At 36.1% G+C, this 24,903-nt stretch overlaps 1 protein-coding gene across 1 annotated transcript in view; it reads right to left on the reverse strand.

The window, feature by feature from the left end:
• Positions 1–1,414: 1,414 nt before the first annotated feature.
• Positions 1,415–24,903, reverse strand: part of Gos28 (golgi SNAP receptor complex member Gos28) — a 48,019-nt gene continuing 24,530 nt past the window's right edge. Inside the window, exon 4 of the mRNA XM_074178507.1 lies at positions 1,415–1,743. Coding sequence (XP_074034608.1) covers positions 1,506–1,743 — 238 coding nt within the window. The 3' untranslated portion in view covers positions 1,415–1,505. The remainder of the gene's footprint in view (positions 1,744–24,903) is intronic.

Genomic DNA, 24,903 nt, shown 5'->3' on the forward strand with positions numbered 1-24,903 from the left:
TTATCCACATTGCATGTTTAATTTCAAACGCACTGACTTGTGTCGCTCTGTATTTTTTTCAATGAAAAAATGTTAATTGTCATTGGTCTATAGATCATCGAGGCTGCTTGTTATGTAAAGAAACATATAAATGAATTTGCACACTAAGAAATGATTTTCAAATATTCCAACAGGGTCCACGCCCACGCCCCTTTTACCCCAACGGGGTAAAAGGGGCGTGTTTACATATGAAAATTACATTTTCATCACTGTTTCTCAAATCACCATTTCATCACTGTTTCTGATGATGCGCGGTTCAAGCCGAAATTTACATGTTCAAATTTCTATTTGTGGAAACCTATTCTATTTTTACTTGTCTGATGACGTTTCGAGGACTTTATTCAACTTCATTATCGAACCTACGATCAATTTGATATCACCAGTGTCAATAATAATAATATAAAATTGATTTACATCAAAAGACGAATTATAACTACAAATTATAATGATTTGATTTGAATAGGTTGGATAAAGAAAATGGAAAGTCTTTAAAACATTACCAGATGATATATATTCATTTTTATATGCAAAATTTTATAAATTCAAGTTACTGACAAATTATATTTTTTTTCAAAAAGCTAATTAATCAAATGCAGTAATTTTTTGCCCTTTCCACATTTGTATTGATTTTTAAATTTAATATTCTGATTATTTTATAGATCTGTAGAAGGTAACAATCCTTAATAAAAAATCATTTCAAATATAAATTGACCTTCTCAAAATGAAATAAGTATTCCATTCTACGGGGAGTATTGCTGAAGAAGAATATTTATTAATAGTTTGTTTTTCGTTGATTTAATTTCATTTGATTTAATTCCATTGTATATTGAATTCTGATTGTCAAAAAAAAAAACTATAATTTGAGCAGTTGTCAGTCACTACAAAAATACAATTAGATATGGAATATTGGATCTATATAATAAAACTACAAGTTCTGTTAGTATTTGGACTCACAATACAACGTCTGTAAATATTTGGGTTTACAGAAACAATTTTTGTGATCAGTTGCCTGACTTGAAACATATGCATATGAATACACTGACAGTTACTTAATAACACTCTCTATGATGATAATTATAGAATTGTCACAATAGTTACTGTTCACTTATCAGTTACTGGTCACCAGTATCTAATGAGGCTACTTTGTAGCGAAACGTGTTTAAAATAATATTTATTGTAAAAATTCTACGATTATTATCATGGAACATATGCATATTTTATTATGTATTACAAGAATCACAGAGGTTCTATCCATACTGTGTTATTTGTGTAATTCAATATAGGGAATAAAATTCAATTGATTTTTTGAAGTTGACCTTTTGTTTGTGGTTATTTGATTTGATGTGTCACTCACTATATGATTAAAACAAGCATGTAACAAATATAAATAATTTTTCAATAATGTAATACAAATATATATATATATATATATATATATATATATATATATATATATATATATCCTATTAACTGAAAACATAAACCAACATTGAAATGGTACACAATGAAACTATCGAACCTATAATGATTGAATCTCTTCTTTTTCTTATGTTGATTCTTTGAATTACACTGTTGATCAATGGATACCTATTGGAAATATCATTGAACCGGGTCTGCAACCTTTTCATGGTTTGTCGTTGATTTGATAAGTGCTCTCTGGTTTCCACTGCTATTGATATTTGTTCATTTATCAAACGATCAGAACTGGAAACAAAGAAACATTAATAAATGTGTTAATTTGTTTGGTTGGTACTGACACAAATTATTGATTTCTGATTGTGAGAGGCTGGAATATCCTTGACTTGAGAAAATTTGAGTACAAAAATTATTTCAAGGTCGACAATACTTAAGGTAATGCAATATAAAACATAATTCTTATGTCTTGTATATTGTTGAGAAACTGTGAATATATACCTCAATTGGATACACAGTTACTTCAGAAAAATGGCAATTATGCAAAACAAACATTTGACTTGTTATTGAGTTTGATCTTCCTCTTGAAGATGATAACTTGGTGATTGAAACACGTGTCGAGGTGTTAAAAATATCGATTTGGTGTTGAGAAAAAACTCCAGTAATATTCATTACTACACCAAAGGTTCCAAACAGTACATCACAAATATTCATTAAAAAGAAATAATTCTTAGATTATTGAAATCGATTGGTACAAAAAGTGAAAATAATATTGAAAAAAAAAAAAAAGATATATAAAAACGAATATCGTCGGCCTAAAATGCAAATGTCCTAACTCCAAAAATACAAATTTTACAGTAGAGACAAAAAACTTCTCATTTCCTCAATAAAGTGAAACTTGATTTTTTTTCTGTCAAGTGATATTAATACTATATTATTAGGGTTATGACTTTTCTCATGATAAAGTGAAGGTTTTCCATTAAATACAGGAGATAGGCCATATTCAAGAGCTGTGTAGGCACTATTGTGGAGTTAGGTTACTTCATATCTGTGAAGGAAATAATAATGGAAAATTATATACAAGAATGTTATCTTTATTCATACAACTCTGAAACTGAAATTGAAGAATAGTGAACTTCTACAAATGTGGTAAACTATCATAGAAAACATGATAGTCTTTCTTTAGGAATACTTTGAGGCTTATGAGATCCTGAAATTTCTCATTTTTTATGAGTATAGGATTAGGATACATCAGTGGCAAGTCATTATAATTCCAAATGTTCTGATCTTTCTTGTTGAATCTGCATGGTAATTGTTTCCAGGTCTCAGAATGACAGATTTTATACATGATGCCATTTTCGTTATCTGAAGTGCTCTTATATTAGTCACAGTGGGATCGCCTTTTGATCGTTTTTTGCAATTTTCTTATCTTTCTTGTTGAATCTGCATGGTAATTGTTTCCAGGTCTCAGAATGACAGATTTTATACACGATGCCATTTTCGTTATACTGAAGTGCTCTTATATTAGTCACAGTGGTATCGCATTTTGCTCTTCCTGGTCGAATAGACTTGATAATCTGAACATGTTGGAAATTTTTGAAAAAGTGTGATCCAGGTACTTTACTGTGTATGGTTTTGGATTGATATGGGCAGTTTCACATACTTCCACATAATCCGCGGGAACGTTGATAATTTTCTTCTTAAGTTTTCTCTCGATAGTGGAATGCATTGAGTCGCACTCCATTTGTGTATGCCCTTTTTCTAAATATTTTTGTTCTATAATTACTTTTGTTTGTTTGGCGAGGTTAAAAAGAGCACTAGAAAGTAGAGCATTTCAATTCTGGCATTTACACCCGTCGCTGTACAGAATTATTTTATCAAAGCGATCTCTTTCGGGTAGGATGTGGGTTTCTAGGAATTGGTAACTGATTGAAGCAAACGTGTTTGAAGACAGACTTGCGTTCCCTTCATGCCATAGAAAGCAGAACCCATCTTCAGTTTTCAAATTGAAAATTGTGAAATTATGTACTATCAATTTCGTTTTATAATATAAAGAGGAAACGTTGGATTTAGGGCTCAAAAGAACTGACTGCAGATCCATTGTAAAAACTTCCGTGTTCTCAGCCGTTTTGTCAGAATTTTTTCTTGTCCAGCCACCTCTTTTTCCTTTGAATGTTGCTGGTAGGTATTTTCATCGATGTTTTTTGTTTTATAACTGACGCAAATATCATACTCGTCTTTCTTGGGTGTGAATAGAGACAAATTCAAATCATCGAATGTATTAGAGAAGGTCGCAATGGATATAGGTGATGAAATTGTTTCCTTACACCAATTATCCTTGTAAAATCTATAAAGTTCCATTTTCGATTTCCAATTCGGTTCGAGATATAGCTTACTGGTTGATTTACGACAGTGATGCGATTCTAGTTTTGGTAAACTGTTGAAGAAACTCGTGAGATTGTCTTTCTTCGCATCTACTTCAACCTTTCTTCGATTCATTGGTAATTCAGTTTCATTGGTATCTTCACATACGCTGCTATTTTTATGCTTATCAATCATCCAACGCCCTACAGTTCTGACAGTAATAAAGAAAGTGTTGCAGAACATGGTTTTGCATACCCTGATTCTAGTAGTTATTTCTAGATGATATACGTATGAAAATTCTCTTCTTGATTCGTTCTCAACTTTTCGATCTCTAGCTCTCTTGATTGGCAGTTTTTCAACTAGTGTTAAGAGAAAAATTCTCTCTTCCACGAAAGTTTCCAAAATGTTTAGAAAATTTTTATCCTCTGTTGATCTGATATTACTTTACATTTCAAGGCTGATTTTTCCCCACAGTTGCACCTTGCTCCCATCAGTTTGGCTCCTTTCAGTACATTAAAATCCCATTCCTCCTCCTGCTTCTTTTTTCCAAAATATTCCTTTCCAGATTGTCTATTCAATTTATTCTTGTTTTTTTCCAGGTTGCTCGATCTACATGTCTTCTTTTTCTGCGCTTTCTCAGAGAAATTTCAGCTGCTCCTTCATTTCTTGGCATTTCTGCTCGATCTTCTTTGCCACTGGAATCGGTTTCCATGTCACTCTCTTTGTTCGTAAGGAAGTAATCAATTTGAAAATTGATTACTTCCTTCCTTTCTTTGGAAGATTCCTTCATCCCTTTTTTTTGTATCAAGATGGAGTAGTAGAAAGCCAAAAACTTTCTTTCCCAAAAATTAATCACTCCCAAAAATATAACCCCCTCAATTCAAATGAAATTCCTCTTGGCTGGGATTGAATCAAATAGGTGAATGAATGTCATTATGATGTCATCAATGACATAAGCAGATCAAGCTTATTCCGTGACATAAAAAATCGTAATTCATGAATGAATTGTGTGTGTTTTCTATAATGTTATCTAATTTGGTACTGAAGAGCCTTGAGGCAAGTGTCTTAAGGCGAAACATCGGTGTATACCAGTGAGGGTGACAGTGTTCCATGTAAGTGCAATTTATTACCATTCATTCAAAGTAGAACTCATGTGAATGATATCTGATTTTTATTCCACAACGAATGTTTGAAATACAAACTGAGTAGAGAAAAGTTTCTTCTGTATAATTCAGTGTTCATATAGAAGTATTTCTTTCGAAAGAATTTTTTTTTCTTTCGTGTAATTCAATGTTTATACGAAAGTAGCTGTTTCAGGAAGACTTTCTTTCAGTTTGTGCCTGAAAGTTACTTCTTTGTATGATCTACACATCCATGTATAGAGTTACTTATTTTCAAATTGATTACTTCCTTCCTTTCTTTGGAAGATTCCCTCATCCCTTTATTTGTTTCAAGATGGAGTAGTAGAAAGTCAAAAACTTTCTTTCCCAAAAATTCATCACTCCTAAAAACATAACCCCTTCAATTCAATTACTAGATATTTCAACTGAAATTATTATTTGTATGCTTAATAAATCACCAAGATTCATTTTGAATAATATTATTGAATAAAACTCACTTTTGAACGTACATTTTAACACATAACAAGAGAAGAAATGCACACACACTTTGCTCTCTGTGTTGAAACTGGGAGTTCGGCAATTTACTTATTGAATTTGAATGCAGTGGAGATTCGCCAAACGCGTTTCGTATATTTGAGCGCGAAGAGTCGTATTTTGATGATAGAACGACTGTCAATAGATGAGTGGTCGTTTGACTACCAGAGGGCAGCGAAAGCTCGATTTCGGCATAAAGTGAAGTTAGGACATTTGCATCTTAGGCCATCGATATGCCAAGATAAGAAATTTAAATTAATATGAGACATATGAAATAGGTGATAATAATGAATAAAATATTGAGAATATCCAATATTCATTGTCCTGAGTACCCCTAAGCTCAGTTCCTCAAAACACTTTTCTGACTGATACATATTTGTATTCTGGAATAGTTGTGATTTTCTTTATTTTATCAGAAATTGTGTATTATATTGTGATTATGATACACCGATTTCTGTCCAAAATTAGATTTAAAATTACTAACCTATAACATTTTTGTTTGTGTTTATAGTTTACACATTTCACACATTTTGAAATTTTAGAAGCATTAAAATGGTATAGCAAATATATATTTTCGTCTATTCAATCTATCTATCTTCATTAACCATTTCAGTATTCAACGTAGATAAGATATGGTAAGTCAATAATTGCACTACATAATATATACACAATTAAAATTATAATTTGTCATATATAAATAAAACTGAAACATAAATATCACAAAAGCACATGATGTATGAGTACCACAGTTAAAGAAAGGACAAGTACATATTGAGTATCTTATAATTAGAATCATGATCCTAAAGAAATATTATCCTAAATAATCCTGTAAAAATAATTTTAAAATGAGAATTTTTCAGTGTTATTCTTAAATATTTCATAAGATTCAGACTCCTTAATTGAATAAGGCAATTTATTGCAAAGTCTGAGAGGGTATTTTCAATGTATCACCATGATGTGTACTATAATTATGAGTAGCCAAAAGATGCAAGATTGTTTCTTATATAGGTTACACATTTCACTATATATATGCATGGAACTGCATATATATAGTTTCCCTTATGAGATTATCGTAATAATCCATATAAAAAAATTGATCTTATAATACGTTTTTGGGCAACAAATATTCTATTGAAATCACTACCGCATTTTCCTGACACAATATTTAGAGAAATCTTTGGATAGGCCACTGCAAAGTATATGGTTAAGAGTCTCCGTGTATCTATACACAATTTCATTTGTTTTATGGCAAAAAAGTATATTGCAGACACTATCAATATGTAGATCCCAATTTAAAGATTCATCCAATACAGTTCCTCTTAGAAATTTTACATAACGTGTCATCATTATTTCATCAGTAAGGTCAATTTCCTCTAGAATGTTATTTTTCCAATCATAAAAAATCATTGAGACAGATTTAGAGGTATTCAATATCAAATGATTGTGTTGGCACCATGAAGTGAATCTATCAATAACATATTAACCCTTGTTAGTATATCTTCTAGTGTAGCCCCAGTAATTGTCATTATGGTATCATCTGCAAACATAGTTATATAACAATTATCAAAATATAGCAAGAGATCATTAAAGAAAATCACAGAAAGCAAAGGTCCCAATACTGATCCCTGAGGAAGTCCTAATATTACGTAATATTCCTTGTACATATTGTTATTTGACAGTCATACGACGACCACTCTTAAAGGATTTTAACTAAGATAATACGTCATGTGGAAACCCAAGCCTAACTAACTTTATATATAAAAAATCTGGTGAAACAGTGTCAAATGCCTTTGACAGATCAAAAAATACTTATGACAAGATTAATGACATCAATTTTAGAGTATATGTTATTAACAAAGTTGAAACCTGCTGTTTCTAAAGAACGATTTTTTCAAAATCCATGTTAATTATTACATATCAAATTATTTGAATCTAGGTAATTAACTATTCTAGTAGCCACCACTTTTTCAAACAGTTTTGAGGGTGAATAAAGAAATTTGTCAATAGTTATCCATTCAATTTTTACCTCCTTTTGAAATAGAGGAATAACTGTGGCTTTGTTAAACTGTTTGTTAAATAAAGGAAATTACAATAAGATCAAGTATTTCTTCAACGACTATTACTGACAGATCATCTCCTCCATTCAAGTTTTTATTTTTCATTAACTTCAATGCAGCGTGAATTTCATGTTCAGTAATTGGTCCATTTTCAAACGGTTGTACTATATTAATGTTGGTACTGACTGTACAAGGTAATGTTAGATTTTGACCTCAGTAACTACAAATTGCAGTCTCAACAGAATTTGCAAAATGATGAGCAAATAGTTCTGTTATAACAGGAGGGTCTTCAACACTAATTGACTTATAATTGAGGGTACAAGATTTTTTTTCTTCCCAACTCGCTGTTTATTATATTCCAGATTGTTTTAGTTCTGTTATTGGCATTCTTAATTTTTGTGAAAAAGTTGCCCATATTATTTTGCTTAACGGTTTTTTTTTGTGTTCTTTTAATTTACTTTTGTATAAAGCCATATTGCTAGGGTTGACTTCTTGATCTGTTACAATTATATGGAACACGTCACTTGTTGTTCTTCCTAGGCTACAGCAATGGAAATCCAGCAATTTTTATGCCTTTATTGACAACAGTTTGTCTTTCAGGACAAGAGGCATCGAAGCACCAATAGAAAGACATTATGTAACACTGGAAACCAAATTGTACTACTGAGTCTATTTCATAATTCATTAATGCTGCATGCATTAAGTTGTCTTACCAGAACAGATTTGACTGAATTTTCCTTTTCATTACTTGTTACTCTTTGTTTTTTAAAAGTCAATATGTGGGATAAATCATCTGCAATATTCGGTTGGATTAGTTCACAATCATGAAGTTCTTTAGATAAATTAATGATAATATAATAATATTCTTTATTCAGAAGGAGAGTTTCATATTCTTAAAATCATTTGGAATAGCATTGTAAGTGGCCGATATATTATAGGAAAAACTTCTTTCAATCAATGATGATTTGTGGATTAATAATAATAGAATTTATTCATCAATCAAAGGTTATACAAGGCATTATACATACACATACATAACACTTATCAGACTAGTCAAGAAAGAAAAGAAGGTAATTTACAAATAAGTTGTTAATCGGAAACAAACCAGATAAATTGTACATACAATAGTCAGTCTTACAATTATGAGATATCACGAATTATAAAAGTCTTCAACATTATAAAATACTTTTTCAAGAAGAAAGTTTTTCAATTTATTTTTGAATAGAATGTCATTCAGATTCACATCTATCAAATCTCTTATTTTATTGAAACACTTGATACCAATATGGTTTGGTGAATTTTCACAGACTGATAACCTTGAATAGGGTTGTCGAAGTTTATAGTACCTGTCGATCTTATATTAAAATTGTAAACATCAGTGCGGAACACAATCTTTCTATAAAAGTAGGAGGAAGTTTGGGTAGTAATTATTTTATGATATGAGGTGGAGCAGTGAAGTTTTCGGCGAGATTTCATATTTAGCCCTTCTCGTAGCTTATGACTGATAGGTTGGCGCCTACGAATACAGTAGTGACAGTAGTTTTGGATTTTCTGGATTTTTTGCGCAGATGTTACCGTAAGACAAGAGCTATATACCGTATCGCAATAAGTAAAGGTAGAAAGAAGTAGAGACTCGCAAAGCATTTTTTTTAAGATTCAAATTCAAAGTTGGTCGAGATCCAAACAAAATTTTCAGTTTCCAGATACTTTTACGAATGCATTCCGATATATGCTTTTCAAATCGTAAGGAGTAATCTATCCAGAGCCCAAGATTCTTCAACACATCACAAAACTGTACAGGAATGTTATTGATAGTAACACAACCATTTTTTTAGCGAAGAAGTCTGTCATTTCGCCTCCCGAACAGCATTGCCTTAGATTTGTTTGGATTCAATGAGAGAGAATGATCTTTGTATATTTTGAAAATTCTATCGAGGTCTTCGTTAATTTTCTGACAACCATTCACTATGTCTGAAGGGTGGAAGGAAAACATCACCTGAGTATCATCCGCATACATTTGTAGATGACAATGCGAGACAACATTTTTGAAAAACGCTGTGAAAATTACAAAGAGAATTGGTCCCAAAATGGATCCCTGTGGAACCCCACATGACAGTTTTCTTGTTTGAGAAACCCTAGTATTGAGTACAACTCGTTGCTTTCGACCACTTAGATAGCTATCAAAAAACAACAGATTCTTCTGAGAGTCCAATATATTGTAGAATATGTTTCAAAGCAGAATGATTTGGGGTATCGAAAGCTTTCGAATAGTCTAAGAGAACTAGAACAGTAATCATTCCCGAGTCGGTTGCCTGGAAGACACTGTCACATTCAGAAGAGCTGTCGCGCAGCTGTGTCCTTTTCTGAATCCAGATTGAGTATCCGGCAAAATATTATATGTTTTCAAGAATTCCACAAGTTGATCTTTCAAAGTTCTTTCTAATAATTTTGAGACGACGGGTAAAATGCTGATTGGTCTCAGGTCTTCGAGCTCACTGACAACCTCACATTTCGGTAATGGGATTACATTAGCCAATTTCCACTGAGTTGGATATACTGAATATTCAATGCAGAAGTTCAAAAGGTGACAGATATATTCAATTATGAACGGACAACATAATATGATGAACTTATGTTGAGACCGTGAGCATCTGCAGCCGTTGTTTTTACTGCCAGTAAATACTTGAAAATGCCGTTATTCTTGATTCTGCTAAAACTCCAACTTACATCGGGACCAGTAAGTCGACCACTGTAGTACTGTTCAAAGTCCTAGCCTGCACCGGCAGTGGGAATTGAGTTTAGGAAAAAAGCATTTATGTCATTCACATCTGAAAGATGATCTGGAATATGGTTTTTTTCTTAGAATTTATGTTGATTTTTTTTTAAGGTGTCCCATGCATTATTTGTATGCCTGCTTATATGAAAATTCAAATACACTTTTTTCTCCCTCTCTACTGATTTATTAGTGAAATTTCTATGGTATTCTTCAAAATCGCGAATGTTCTTGGTTCGTTTGAATTTTTTAAGTTTTTTATCGCGTTCTCTCATCATAGTTTTAATATTGCCGGTAATCCACGGTTTATGTTTTTCTCTAATGAAAGCTGTTTTGAAGGGCGCCTGTAATTCCAGTAAGGTGTTCATGTTCTCGTAGAAAAAGGTTACTTTTTCGTCAATGGTATTCAAGCCATAAATATGGTGTCACGGAATTAACTGTAAATATAATTGATCTTCATCAATATTTTTAAAGTCTTGGTACTTAATTATTTTGTTGCTTTCACTTTTTACTTGTGATATACTGTTTGGAACCTTTGGTGTAGTAATGAATATTACTGGAGTTTTTTCCCAACACCAAAACGTTATTTTTACACCTCGACACGTGTTTCGATCACCAAGTGATCATCTTCAAGAGGAAGATAAAACTAATAACTACTCAAAACTAAAGCTACTTATACTAATCAGGTACATCATACAGGTAGGTAATCAGTAATACCACCCATACAAGTCGCCCATCATATTTTGCAACAAAACCATTCCATAGACTTCAGTTCTTTAAGATTAGTTAGGCAAGTTAATAACAACAGGCAACTAGATGCCTATGAGAGTGTGGAAATAAGTAAACATAATATTATGAATAACGACAACGGACCAATACCAAATAGCATACTATATAGCTTGTTGAAATAATATTGTTGGGTTTACTGATTACTACAAAAAGACACATTGTAAATATATTTAGATAGGCAATATTGTGAAACTAATTTTATATAGCTGAAAATTGTTCTACATATAGCTGTTACATTTAAACATACATAAGGACATATTGTAAATAATAGAAAAGCCAATTGTAAAATTCATTTAGGGTGGTACACTTGTATGGGTGGTATTACTGATTACCTACCTGTATGATGTACCTGATTAGTATAAGTAGCTTTAGTTTTGAGTAGTAATTAGTTTTATCTTCCTCTTGAAGATGATCACTTGGTGATCAAAACACGTGCCGAGGTGTAAAAATAACGATTTGGTGTTGGGGAAAAACTCCAGTAATATTCTTTGCTTTCACTTTCACTAATCAGGTTGAGGGTAAAATAAACCAAGTCATGGTCAGATATGTGTGGAACATGAAGAGAACTACACTTTGGAACTTGGCACTGATCTGAAACAATTATCAGGTCTAAAATAGAAGAGGTGTTCTGAGATATTCTTGTAGGAAAGTTAACCATCTGCTTCAACCCAATACTCATAAATAATTCATTCAACTTCCGAACAGAAAAACTATTGAAATTTGCTAAATCCACATTGAAATCGCCCATACAGATGATTTCATCAAATTGTATGCAATCAAACTGTTTTCAAATTCATTGAGAAAATTTGTTAGGTTCAATTTAGGTGGCTTATAAATACTATCTACCGTAAAGCTCCATGTTTTGCTCATGTTTTGGGTTCGCCTTGAGTGAGTCGATAGAATAAGAGTTATGGTTAGAGTATAGAAGATTTTTTTTAATGTTGCTCCGGGATCTTGAATTCGTGCTAATTTAAGTTGATTGCTTAGAAATTTTCTGTCTCTATAATCTTCCGCAATATATTCATTACGTTAAGAAGATGTTTCCAATAAGGAGTACAGATCATTGAGAGTTACTGGACTACCATTTTTTCCCACGTCTGTACGTAAAAAATTAACATTGATTCATTTTACTGAACACTCCTTTCACAGCAGTAACTGATCAACTGACCAGTAGTGAGAAAGAAATGTGGATTTGAATTGCTAGCTTGCAGGACAGTTTGCGTGCGCCGATCGGTATTTATCGGTGCGATTTGCGAATTTAAGCCTAATTACTCACTTGGCGATTCTGGAGATATTTCAATCCATATAGTCCATACTGGTGCAACTGGTATGGTTATTGATGTTGGTGAATATTCTTGTGAGACCTAACAAGTTAGTTTCTAATTGAAATGAGTTGAATAGATCCATCATTAATTTGGCATTAGTATCTTTCACCAGATAATCTATATTGAAATCTCCACACAAAATGATGTTATCAGATTTAAGCTCAGCAAGTTTTAGTGTATGCAATAAAACAATTAATAAATAGATTCACATCGCCATTTGGAGATCTATAACTGGTTATAATGCACATTTTTAAGCTCTTTACCTCACAGTGAATATTACATATTTCAACTTGACATTCCGAAGAAATTTTTTCAATATCTAGCATTTCCTTATATTTGATACCTTTTTTACAAGTATACACACACCACCAAGGATATGGTTTTGTCTACAATAAATAGTTGCCATTTCAAAATTATTAACTAGTTAATCAGTGCTATGATGAACTATTTCAAAAGTGACGCCACAGTTATTATTGAAAAACAGGAATTAAGTATGAAAGTGAACAATTACATAACGGAAAACGATTTTAGTACGATGAATCACGATCCAACCACAAAATTTGAAAGACAAATTAATAGCCTAATAAAATCCAACACACAGATCTTCAACAACAAAACATTGAACAGATACAAAGTCGACAACCCAAAAGCACCAAAACTCAACGCACAGATAAAGATACATAAGGAAAATAAACCTATAAGACCGGTTATCAATTTTACCAAAGCACTTTCATACAAAATTTCAAAAATCATAGCCGATGAACTGAAAAACAAAATCAACAGAAACAACAAACACAGCGTCAAAAATTCAATGGAACTCACAGACAGAATCTCAACGACAAAGGTCAGTCAGCAGCCCGAACACTAAACTATTCTCATTCGACATAAAAAACATGTACTCCAACATACCAGTAAACGAAAGTATAAACATCATATCTGATGAACTAAAACACCAAAACATAGACAAAACCTACATTAACCAGATGGAACACAGTCTAAATACAATACTCAATCAAAATTATTTCGAATATGAAGGAAAAATTTATAAACAAACAGATGGACTAGCGATGGGATCCCCACTATCTAGCATTATATCCGAAATATACCTGCAAACCATAGATGAGAAAATCTTAACAATAATAAAAACACATGATGAAAGAGGAGAATGGTTCAGATACGTTGACGATGTATTTATATATAAAGAAGCCTAGAAGATGACAGTACTACCAACTGTCGAAATATATATATATATATATATATATATATATATATATATATATATATATATATATATATATATATATATATAAGTTGACGGGTGATTATTAAACGAATGTAACTTACAACAAAATTTATTAAATGGTCAAAAATACTGAGTGAGCATATAAGCAAAACTAAAAAAAAATATGGCTCTTCTTTGGCACCCCGAAAAAAATCATAATACAAAAATTGGAATCAGTACAAAGTATGGCCTCCACGCTGGTTTATTACGGCCCTACATCTATAGTGCATCGACAAAATGAGATTGTCAATGTCTTGTTGAGGTACATTTGCCCATTCAGCGATTAACAGCTCTCTCAATTGAAACGTTATGTGAATGTTCCCCATATGCGGAGTAATTCTTCGTTGAAGCATGTCCCACACATACTCGATGGGATTCAGGTCCGGTGATTGTGCTGGCCATGGCAATACATCAACTCCTTCGTTGGTGAGCCAGTCAGTCACTAGACGCGCGACATGTGGACGAGCATTATCGTGCATTATGTGGAAGTTTTCACCAACAGCACCAGCAAACGGACGGACGATAGGTAGAAGAATGGTGTCGAGGTACTGTCGTGCTGTGAGGGAGCGATTTGGAAAAACGAGATCGGTTCTGCCGCCGATCATGATTCCGCCCCATAGCATTACTGTACCACCTCTGTATGTGTGGACTTCCTGGACGTGTCTCAAACGTTCATTATTTCCAGGTCGTCTCCACAGTCTTACTCGACGAGAATCTGGATGAAATCCAAATCTGGATTCGTCTGTAAACAAAACTGTGGCCCAATCATTTGCATCCCAGTTTTGATGTTCTTGACACCACTCTAATCTTCTACCGCGATTGCCTCTCTACAAAGGTGGACATCTAAGTGACCTTCTGTTGTGGAGATCTGCTTCATGCAGTCGATTTTTGACAGTATCACGACCAATGGTTACCTGGTGCGTCTGCTGCAACACGTTAACCAACTCAGGTGCTGTGATTGTCGGTTGTCTTCTTGCGGTTAAGACCAAAAATCGGTCTTGAACTGCAGTTGAAGCGCGTCCTCGCCCTGGATGTTGTTCGGCTGGACTGCCAGTTTTACGGAAACGCCGCCACAATCGACTGATAACACTTTGGGAGACCCCCAAACGAAGAGCTACATCAGTTTGTCGCATGCCACCTTGAAGAAGCCCTACAGCTCTATTCATCTCAGCCAATGGTAAGTGATGGCGTTCCATGTTAAAGCACAATATTTCCAGTTTAATTGCTGAGCAAGAACTGCATAGAATGTACAAACTCGACACTTTCAGATTATTCATTTTAGCCGAAAACCTATAGTTTGTAAAAAAACTTGATAAAAGATTAGTTACCGTTTTTGCAGGCTTTGTTCAACCTATAGAAATCTACAGGGTGGTCGATATTGATTTCAATTTAAGAGCCACCGGTAGACAGCTGTTTCAGCCTATTAGGCACCGTCAGTAACGGGCAGGCGGTCCTCGATTGGAGACAAAATGAGAAAAACCAAGAAATTATATATATATACATATATGTATATATATATATATATATATATATATATATATATATATATATATATATATATATATACATTAATATTAATGTAAGTTACAAAAAGGATTTGAAGCTCTATGATTTCTATTTCATTATCTGCGAGCGCTTTCGACAGCTGGTCGTGCTATCATCATCTAGGCTCAAATTTAGATGAAGCGAATGTTTTCTGTTCGGTTATTTCCTCCGGTCTTTCAGACCACGAGGCTTTATATGTGAAGGTACTTATGAAAATCAAACACTCTTGTGATCATAGATATGGTAGAATTTATAGCAGAAAGAACTACAATAAATTCAGAGAATGTTGTGAAATAATCAACTGGAATAGTTTGCTCGATGATGAAGAACCATTATTTTTTTTTTCATAATACTATGACAGACATTTTTGAAAGATCTTTCCCTGTGTATAAACTGAAAATAAAAAAAAAAGAAACAATGGATTACAACTGGTACAAAAAATTCAGGGAAAAATTTAAGATCACTACATACAATTAAGAAGTATACCGATAATACATATTTCTTAACATACTTTAATAAATATAAGAATATTTATAAGCAAATTATCAAAAGGGCTAAAGATACATATTATGCAGAGAGAATCAGAACAGCCAACAATAAAACAAAAGAAAATTGGGCTGTAGTGAATGATATTAGGGGTAAAAATAAGGCCAATCCCATTAAAACTAATCTAGCTCCAAAAGAACTCAATGATTTCTATTGCTCTATTGGTGAAAAATAAAGTAGAACATAAAAGCCATAATACATAAAAAATGAAATACATAAAAAATGTAAATGTTGTCGACAACTTTATTCTTACATATACGGATGTACAAATTTTTGAAAATTTACCTCTACGTGCATTTCATGTTTTGGTTGAATGAATTAATAAATCATTTAGGTATGATATATTTCCTACATGTCTGAAAATAGCCATGGTTATTCCACTACATAAGGGCGGAGATCTGGAAGACCCCTCAAATTTCAGGCCCATTTCTTTATTATCGACCCTTTCAAAAATTATTGAAAGATTGGTGAAAAAAAGACTAATCAATAAACAATGTGCTATCTAGCCTTCAGTTCGGCTTTCAAAGTTCAAAAAATACCACAGATGCCATTTTCTCTTTTCTAGAGAATGCATACTCTAGCGTAAATGATGGCATGGCTGTTGCAGCAGTGTTTTGTGATTTCTCGAAAGATTTCGATTGCTTTGATCAGGAGACACTGCTGCGGAAGCTCAGCCATTATGGGATAAGAGGAACAAATTTGACCTGGTTTGGTTCATATTTGACAGAACGTCGACAGGTGGTGAAAACATCAAGTGGACAGTCTGATCTCAGTGACATAAAACAAAGAGTACCTCAGGGGCCTGTTTTAGGACCGATGTTGTTTTTAATATACTTAAATGACCTAATAACCATTAACATCGCAGGAAAATTTACTGTATTTGCCGATGATACCACTATTATATGGAGTAATAAAGAAATTGATCAGCTATCAAATATGATGAAAATAGATATTCAAAAAATTCAAGCCTGGTGTAACGCGAATTCCTTGTGCTTGAACCCAAACAAAACAAAACTACATAGTTACTTTCAAATGTACACTAGACGATTTAGATAACCACTACATAGAAAACAAACAGCACACTAAATTTCTAAACATTCACATAGACAATAAATTAAATTTTAAAGAACATGTATCTCATTTGAGTAAAAAAGTATCTAGTGGATGTTAGGCTATTAAAGTGATACCAAATGAACTACACTACACTACAGCTAGAATGGCTTACTTTGCATTGATCGAATCTCATATTCGCTATGGAACAGCTTTTTGGGGCCATTGTAAGTTACAGTTACAGAATACGATATTTGTGCTACAGAAGAGGTCTTTGAGATACCTTACAAAGTCTATTAGCGTGAAGTTACCCACAACTTTTCATCCACAGTTTATGACGAGGGAAATCGAACAGGGTTTAGAATGAGATTTACGAACAGTGTTGCCAGATTGCAAATATTAATAATTTTACCTGTATTTCGATGTTACCATTTTAAAAACACGATATATTATTGAAAAATGTCGAATTAATGAGTCACCATTCTACATAAACTCATTATATCAGCCAACTGTCCCTATACAAGCATTAATACCGAAAAAAATGTAAAATAAGAGTATTTTATTCAGGAAAAATTCATTTGTACCGAAACAGGTAGCGTATGGGAACTGGAAAATTGGTTTCTCGGTAAACATTTTATGACTTGTAAAAAGTATATCATTTGGAATATCCTGCGTTGAACAATACCGAATGCCCAGGAAATACTTATCCACAAAATATAAAATTTCCCACTTCTCAAAAATACTTTGTTGATGAAAATTTCAGAAAATATTCTTCGAAAGTATATCGACGTGTTCAAACAGATTTGCGTACCATACGTTCCTTCGATGCGAAAAAAAAAAAGTTCCGTGTATTCGGAACTGAATTTCTCAAAAATGTCAAATTTCTCACTCATCAAAAATAGTTTGTTGATGAAAATTTCAGAATATATTCTTCGAAAGTATATCTATCGACTTGCTCAAACAGATTTGTGTACGTTCCTTCGGTGCGAAAAAAAAATCCGTATATTGGGAACTGAATTACTCAAAAAAGTCAAATTTCTCACTTATCAAAAATAATTTGTTAATGAAAATTTCAGAATTTATTCTTCGAAAGTATATCTATCGACTTGCTCAAACAGATTTGCGTACCATACGTTCCTTCGGTGAGAAAAAAAAAGTTCCGAATATTCGGAACTGAATTACTCAAAAAAGTAAAATTTCTCACTTATCAAAAATAGTTTGTAAATGAAAATTTCAGAATATATTCTTCGAAAGTATATCTATCGACGTGCTCAAACAGATTAGGGTACCATACGTTCCTTCGGTGCGCAAAAAAATAGTTCCGTATATTCGGAACTGAATTACTCAGAAAAGTCGAATTTCTCACTTATCAAAAATAGTTTGTTAATGAAAATTTCAGAATATATTCTTCGAAAGTATAACTATCGACGTGCTCAAACAGATTTGCGTACCTTACGTACCTTCTGTGCGAAAAAAAAAAGTTCTGTATATTGGGAACTGAATTACTCAAAAAATTCAAATTTCTCACTTATCAAAAATAGTTTTTTAATGAAAATTTCAGAATATATTCTTCGAAAGTATATCTATCGATGTGTTTAAACAAATTTGCGTACCGTACGTTCCTTCTGTGCGAAAAAAATAGTTCCGTATATTCGGAACTGAATTACTCAGAAAAGTAAAATTTCTCAATTATCAAAAATAGTGTGATCTATCGACGTGCTCAAACAGATTAGGATACCATACGTTCCTTCGGTGCGCAAAAAAATAGTTCCGTATATTCGGAACTGAATTACTCAGAAAAGTCGAATTTCTCACTTATCAAAAATAGTTTGTTAATGAAAATTTCAGAATATATTCTTCGAAAGTATAACTATCGACGTGCTCAAACAGATTTGCGTACCTTACGTACCTTCTGTGCGAAAAAAAAAAGTTCTGTATATTGGGAACTGAAAAAAAAAAAAAAAAAAAATTCCCGTGGGTTGGGCTACCTATCGGGCGCGTCCCCAGGTGGCGGATAGGGGAACGGCCAGGGGACTGGAGGCCCTATCCGGGAAGCCAATGTGGCCTAACGGACGGGGTTGACGGACTCCTGGTCAGTGGCAGAAATAAGTAGGGTGAGGGGAACTGAAACCCCCCAAAAGCCCTGCAAAACATGCCACCGCGGACCAGCCTACCCAAGCTAAGATGTAAGGAATCGTGTCGACAGCTGAATGGCCGCAGGGTTATATGCGGTTACGAACGATCCCCTTGAGGAACCGGGCGAAACCTCATTGTAACTAGCCTTCCTCTGGTAATGCGAGGCTCTGCTAGAGGTGACCAACCCTTCCCTTGCTACTCGTGGGAACATACATGGACACTAAAGAAAAAAACAAAAAACCAACCAATCCCGAGGCTGGACAGCAATGCTCACCTCAATTTAGGACGGGGGCTGGGGATGAACAGAAATGCTCACCCCAAGCTACCGCTCAGAAAGAGGCTGGACATAGCAGACCACCTCGCGATGCAATGCAAAGGCCAAGGCGTAAGCGAATCAGCGGCGCCGAGGCCAAGAGGAGGAAGAGAGCGAAAGAGGCAGAAGTGGCAGCAACTATGAGTGCACCCTCCACCTCCTCCACTCCATCCTCAACAACAAGGGCACCTCTTGCGGAGGGCGCCAAGAGCTCCGCCTTGAAAAAAGGCAAGGAACCGGCTGCCACCGCAGGAAAGCGCCCTCACGCGAGTACCTCCACGGAGGGAACCCCAAGAAGGTTGAAGAAGCTGCGCAGCGACAGAAATGTCGCTGCACCTTCCAAAACCTTCGTGGAGGCCGCCTTGAGACACCTCAAGGTAGCCATCATAGATGAGACTAACCCGTACGGTAAGGTTACCGCAGAACGAGAGAGTCTCATCAAAAAACAACTGTTGGAGGAGCTGGACAAGATCATCTTCTCCGCCTCCAGCAACAACAGAAAACCGCCCACGTTCAAGTCGTGGACATACTCCGGTGAAATCATCAGAGTGGTCTGCGATGACGACGTGACGTTAGAGTGGCTGAAGAAAGCCACAATGAATATCAAGCCATGGGAGGAGGCATCACTTGCGGTCGTCAGTGTGGATAAGCTCCCGAAGCTTACCAAAGCCTCACTCTGGATCCCGGAGGACGTCCACAAGACGACATCCGGTGAAAGGGAGAGGGTGCTGGGTCGGCTAAAGGCGCAGAATCCTGACCTGAAGGTAGCAAGATGGTGCACCTTCCATCATGAGGTTAAGATGAACCCACAAGGACACCTCTTCGTCTTCGGGATCGGAGAAGATGATATGGCTGTCCTGAAGAAGAAGTCGATGAGGTTAAGCTACGCGTTTACCTCACTGACTATTAGGGCAACAGTAAAAGAAACAGAGGGTACCTCGGAAGACCCTAGGTCCTTGGGAGTTGAACCACCTAAAGTGGATATTGACCCCAAGGCCACCATGGGTCCCGAAAAGGAAATCGAAGCATCTGAACAGATGACATTCGATGACCTGACGGAGGAGGCACCCAAAAACAGCGAGGCCACCTCCCCCTTAGCAGGGGAGCAGATGGACCTCTAAAGGTAACTTTGTATCCAACAACTGTCTCATGGGCAAGGACGTTGGAAAAAAAGTAAAAATAATACAATGCAACCTCCAACACAAAAAGGCGGCAACGGCAACACTATGTCGCCACCTTGATGTATTGGAGGAGGCAATAGCTTTGATCCAGGAGCCCTGGATAATAAAGACCAAAATTACTGGTTTCAGTAGTTTAACTGGTCAAATTTTCAGCTTACCAAGCAACCAGCAACCTAGGACGGCTGTCTACGTTCCTAGGAAATACAGAGCGTTTCCGATGGCACAATTCAGCACCTCAGATCTCACTGCGGTCAAAGTTGAATGTCCAGTTGGGAAAGGCAAATATATGGCGTTGATAATCGCATCGGTGTACCTCCCTTCAGATGCAGCCACCCTACCACCGACCAGAGAAATGGAAGTACTAGTGGACCACTGCCTCAACCAGAGAGTGGAGCTCATATTGGGTTGCGACTCAAACTCTCACCACGTGAGCTGGGGCAGCAAGGATATCAACGCCCGAGGTAAGTCACTATACGAATATATAATACAGAAAGATCTAACAATCTTGAACAGAGGCACGGAGCCAACATTTATTAATGCCCGTAGCCAAACGTTAATAGATATCACGCTCACGACAGCCGAAATATCAAACAAAATCCAAGACTGGCAAGTCTCGGACCATATCTCTATGTCAGACCACCGCTGGCTGACCTATACGATAAGCCAGGATCTCAGGACTACTGTAAAATCCCGTGACCCGAAGAGGACGGATGTAGCTCTCTACAATCGACTCTTAAGAGGAGCTCTGCGGGAAACAGAGGTCCTGACTCCTGGCAACAATGAAGAACTGGAAAGGTACACAGTATCTATCCACAACAAAATAGACACTGCCTATAAGGAATCCTGTCCAATGAGGATGGTTCAAACGCATGGCACAACCAACACATGGTGGTGCCCTGAATTGGAACACCTCAGGAGGACATCGAGAACGACCTTTAACAAGGCAAAACGTACAAGACTCGAAGAGGACTGGGTTATATATCAAGCCAACCTCAGAGAGTTAAAAAAGGCTGTAGGCGAAAACAAAGAGAAGCCTGGAGAGCCTATTGTGAGGCAGTCGAAGATTTTCCACTAGCTTCTAGGCTACAGAAGGCACTCTCAAATGACCACCATAAGACTATTGGCATCCTGACGAGGGAAAATGGCGACAAAGCCGCCAACCTCCAGGAGAGTGCTGAGATTCTTATGGAAACTCACTTCCCAGGTTCTGTCTTTCCTGGAACGGCGAACTGGACGGATGTATCAATAACACCCTCACAATATGACTGGCAATATGCTAGTACAGTAATTGATGAGGACAAAGTAAGATGGGCTATATCGAGCTTTTCCCCCTTCAAGTCACCAGGGCCTGACGGTATAAGACCAGCCCTACTTCAGTGGGGACTGGACACTCTTATGCCACACCTGGTTGGAATATTCAGAGCCTCTCTAGCTCTGAGGTATATTCCCAGTAAGTGGAGAGAAGTAAGAGTAGTATTTATACCCAAACCAGGTAGGATGGACTACACCCTACCAAAAGCATTCCGACCAATTAGTCTCAAATCGTTTTTCTTAAAAACCATGGAGAGGCTATGTGAGCGGTACATAAGAGATGAAGTACTTGTTAACAACCCACTTCATCCGAATCAGCATGCATATACCCCGGGAAGGTCTACTGATTCGGCCCTTCACCATGTGGTTGGCAGAATCGAGAGATCATTGGACAACAAAGAATCCACCCTAGGTATAGGTATATATTGAGGGAGCGTTTGATAAAACAACCTTTCCAACAATTACCCAGCAACTACACTCCAGGAATGTACCCCTGGTAGTAGGAGAATGGATACTCCAGATGCTCTCTAGCAGAGCAATAAGTATTAATGTAGAAGACATCACAGTTAAAGGACTGGTCATGAGGGGATGTCCACAGGGAGGGGTCTTTAAACCCCTTCTCTGGAACATAGTTCTGGATACCCTAATTAATCACCTTAACAAAAATGGATTCTACACAATTGCATACGCAGATGACATAGTTATCTTGCAGACTGGCAAATTTGTAAACACACTGTGCGATAGAGCGCAGGATGGGCTCAAATTGATAGAAACATGGTGTAAGGAACACTCACTGTCGATCAATCCCAAGAAGACTGAGATGGTCCTTTTCACCAGGAAAAGAAGTTTAACGGGCTTAAAACCTCCCGAAATCTTCAAAAGCCAACTAAACTTCTCTGAAGAGGTGAAATACCTTGGTATTATCCTCGACAAGAAGCTAACATGGAACTCTCATCTACAGAGTAGAGCAAAAAGAGCATACGTGGCTTATGAGCAATGTCGGAGGACAGTGGGACGCGCATGGGGTCTTTCACCCCGTGTAGTCGCCTGGATCTACACTGCAATAATAAGACCTATGTTAACGTATGGAGCCATTGCATGGGGACCGAAAGTTCTACAAGCAACGGCCATCCAAAAATTATATCAAATACAGCGACTGGCTTGTTTAAACATCACAGGAGCCATGAGAACAACACCAACCGCGGCAATGGAAGTAATCACGGGTCTGACCCCTCTGGATCTGTTCGTTAAGGAGGTTGCGTTAATGGCCATGTTACGATTGCACACGGCTGGTGTGAACCTAGAAGTAGGAATGGGTCAATTGAGGCTGGGCCTGTGGCGGGAAGCGCTTACTGCGCAACCTCTGCTGCAGGCAACAAGTGATGCAATTGAACCCAGGTTTGTGTTTAATAAACCCTACAAAATACAAATTAAGCAGAACACAGAGTCAGATGCTACAAATGCAATACGGATTTATACAGATGGCTCAAAAACCAAAGAAGGTTCAGGATGTGGAGTGTACTCCAGATCACTAAGCCTAAGGATCAAATGGGGAATGGGAAGAAATACCAGCGTGGTACAAACAGAACTGGCTGGTATCTCAATCGCCACAAAAGAAATAACCAAGAAAAGAATTTCGGGCAAAAACATAACAATCTGCACTGATAGCAGACAAGCACTATTAGCCTTGAACAGACACCGTGTTACTTCAGGGCTAGCACTAGAGTGCCACCAAGATTTAGCCAAAGCCTCGGTAGATAATAACATTATCCTGAGGTGGATTAAAGGGCACGAAAGGAGTAAAGGTAATCGCATTGCCGACTCTTTAGCCAAGGAAGCGGCTGGACTAAGAATTTTAGGACCAAGTGGCACCCACGGCCTGATGACTTCGACAATTGCGGAACTAGTCAAATGTTACACCCATGCTCAATCTTTAAAGAGATGGGATGAAATTAAAGGATGTAATCTTGCCAGGATCACCTTGGGCGACCCTGGGAAGCTGGCGCCGAAGAAATATCTGGCGATGACCAGGAAAAATCTACGCCTTACAGTAGGATTTCTGACTGGCCACTGTCAGCTAAGGAAACACCTACATAATATGGGGCTAGTGGACACACCTCTATGCAGGATGTGTGAACAGGAAGATGAGACTGTCAGGCATGTCCTGTGTGAGTGCCCGGAGTTATCGTCAATAAGAGAGTGTGTGTTCGGCGAGTCTTGGCCTACACCTGCCGATATAAAGGAGATGTCTCCCAGCGACCTGTCCACCTTCCTGGAAAGGACAGGATGGACGACGACCTAGGAGGACAACTCCTTGGGAGGATGTACAATGGGTCACATGTGGCCTAAGTGCGTGGGCTTACACTCACCCTCCCTACTCTACAGATACAGATACTCAAAAAATTCAAATTTCTCACTTATCAAAAATAGTTTTTTAATGAAAATTTCAGAATATATTATTCGAAAGTATATCTATCGATGTGTTTAAACAAATTTGCGTACCGTACGTTCCTTCTGTGCGAAAAAAAAATAGTTCCGTATATTCGGAACTGAATTACTCAGAAAAGTCAAATTTCTCAATTATCAAAAATAGTGTGTTAATGAAAATTTCAGAATATATCCTTCGAAAGTATATCTATCGATGTGCTCAAACAGATTTGCGAAAAAAAAGTTCCGTATATTGGGAACTGAATTACTCAAGAAAGTAAAATTTCTCACTTATCAAAAATAGTTTGGTAATGAAAATTTCAGAATATACTCTTCGAAAGTATATCTATCGATGTGTTTAAACAAATTTGCGTACCGTACGTTCCTTCTGTGCGAAAAAAAATAGTTCCGTATATTCGGAACTGAATTACTCAGAAAAGTCAAATTTCTCAATTATCAAAAATAGTTTGTCGATGAAAATTTCTGAATATATTCTTCGAAAGTATATCTATCGACGTGCCCAAACAGAATTGCGTACCATATGTTCATTCGGTGCGAAAAAAAAAGTTCCGTATATTGGGAACTGATTTACTCAAAAAAGTCAAAAATTTCTAGCTTATCAAAAATAGTTTGTTAATGAAAATTTCAGAATATATTCTTCGAAAGTATATCTATCGACGTGCTCAAACAGATTAGC

This window comes from Leptinotarsa decemlineata, unplaced genomic scaffold (genome assembly GCF_025532065.1).
Source record: "Leptinotarsa decemlineata unplaced genomic scaffold, Ldec_3_MD MMD2_tig00003902_RagTag_RagTag, whole genome shotgun sequence".
Taxonomy (NCBI): Eukaryota; Metazoa; Arthropoda; class Insecta; order Coleoptera; family Chrysomelidae; genus Leptinotarsa; species Leptinotarsa decemlineata.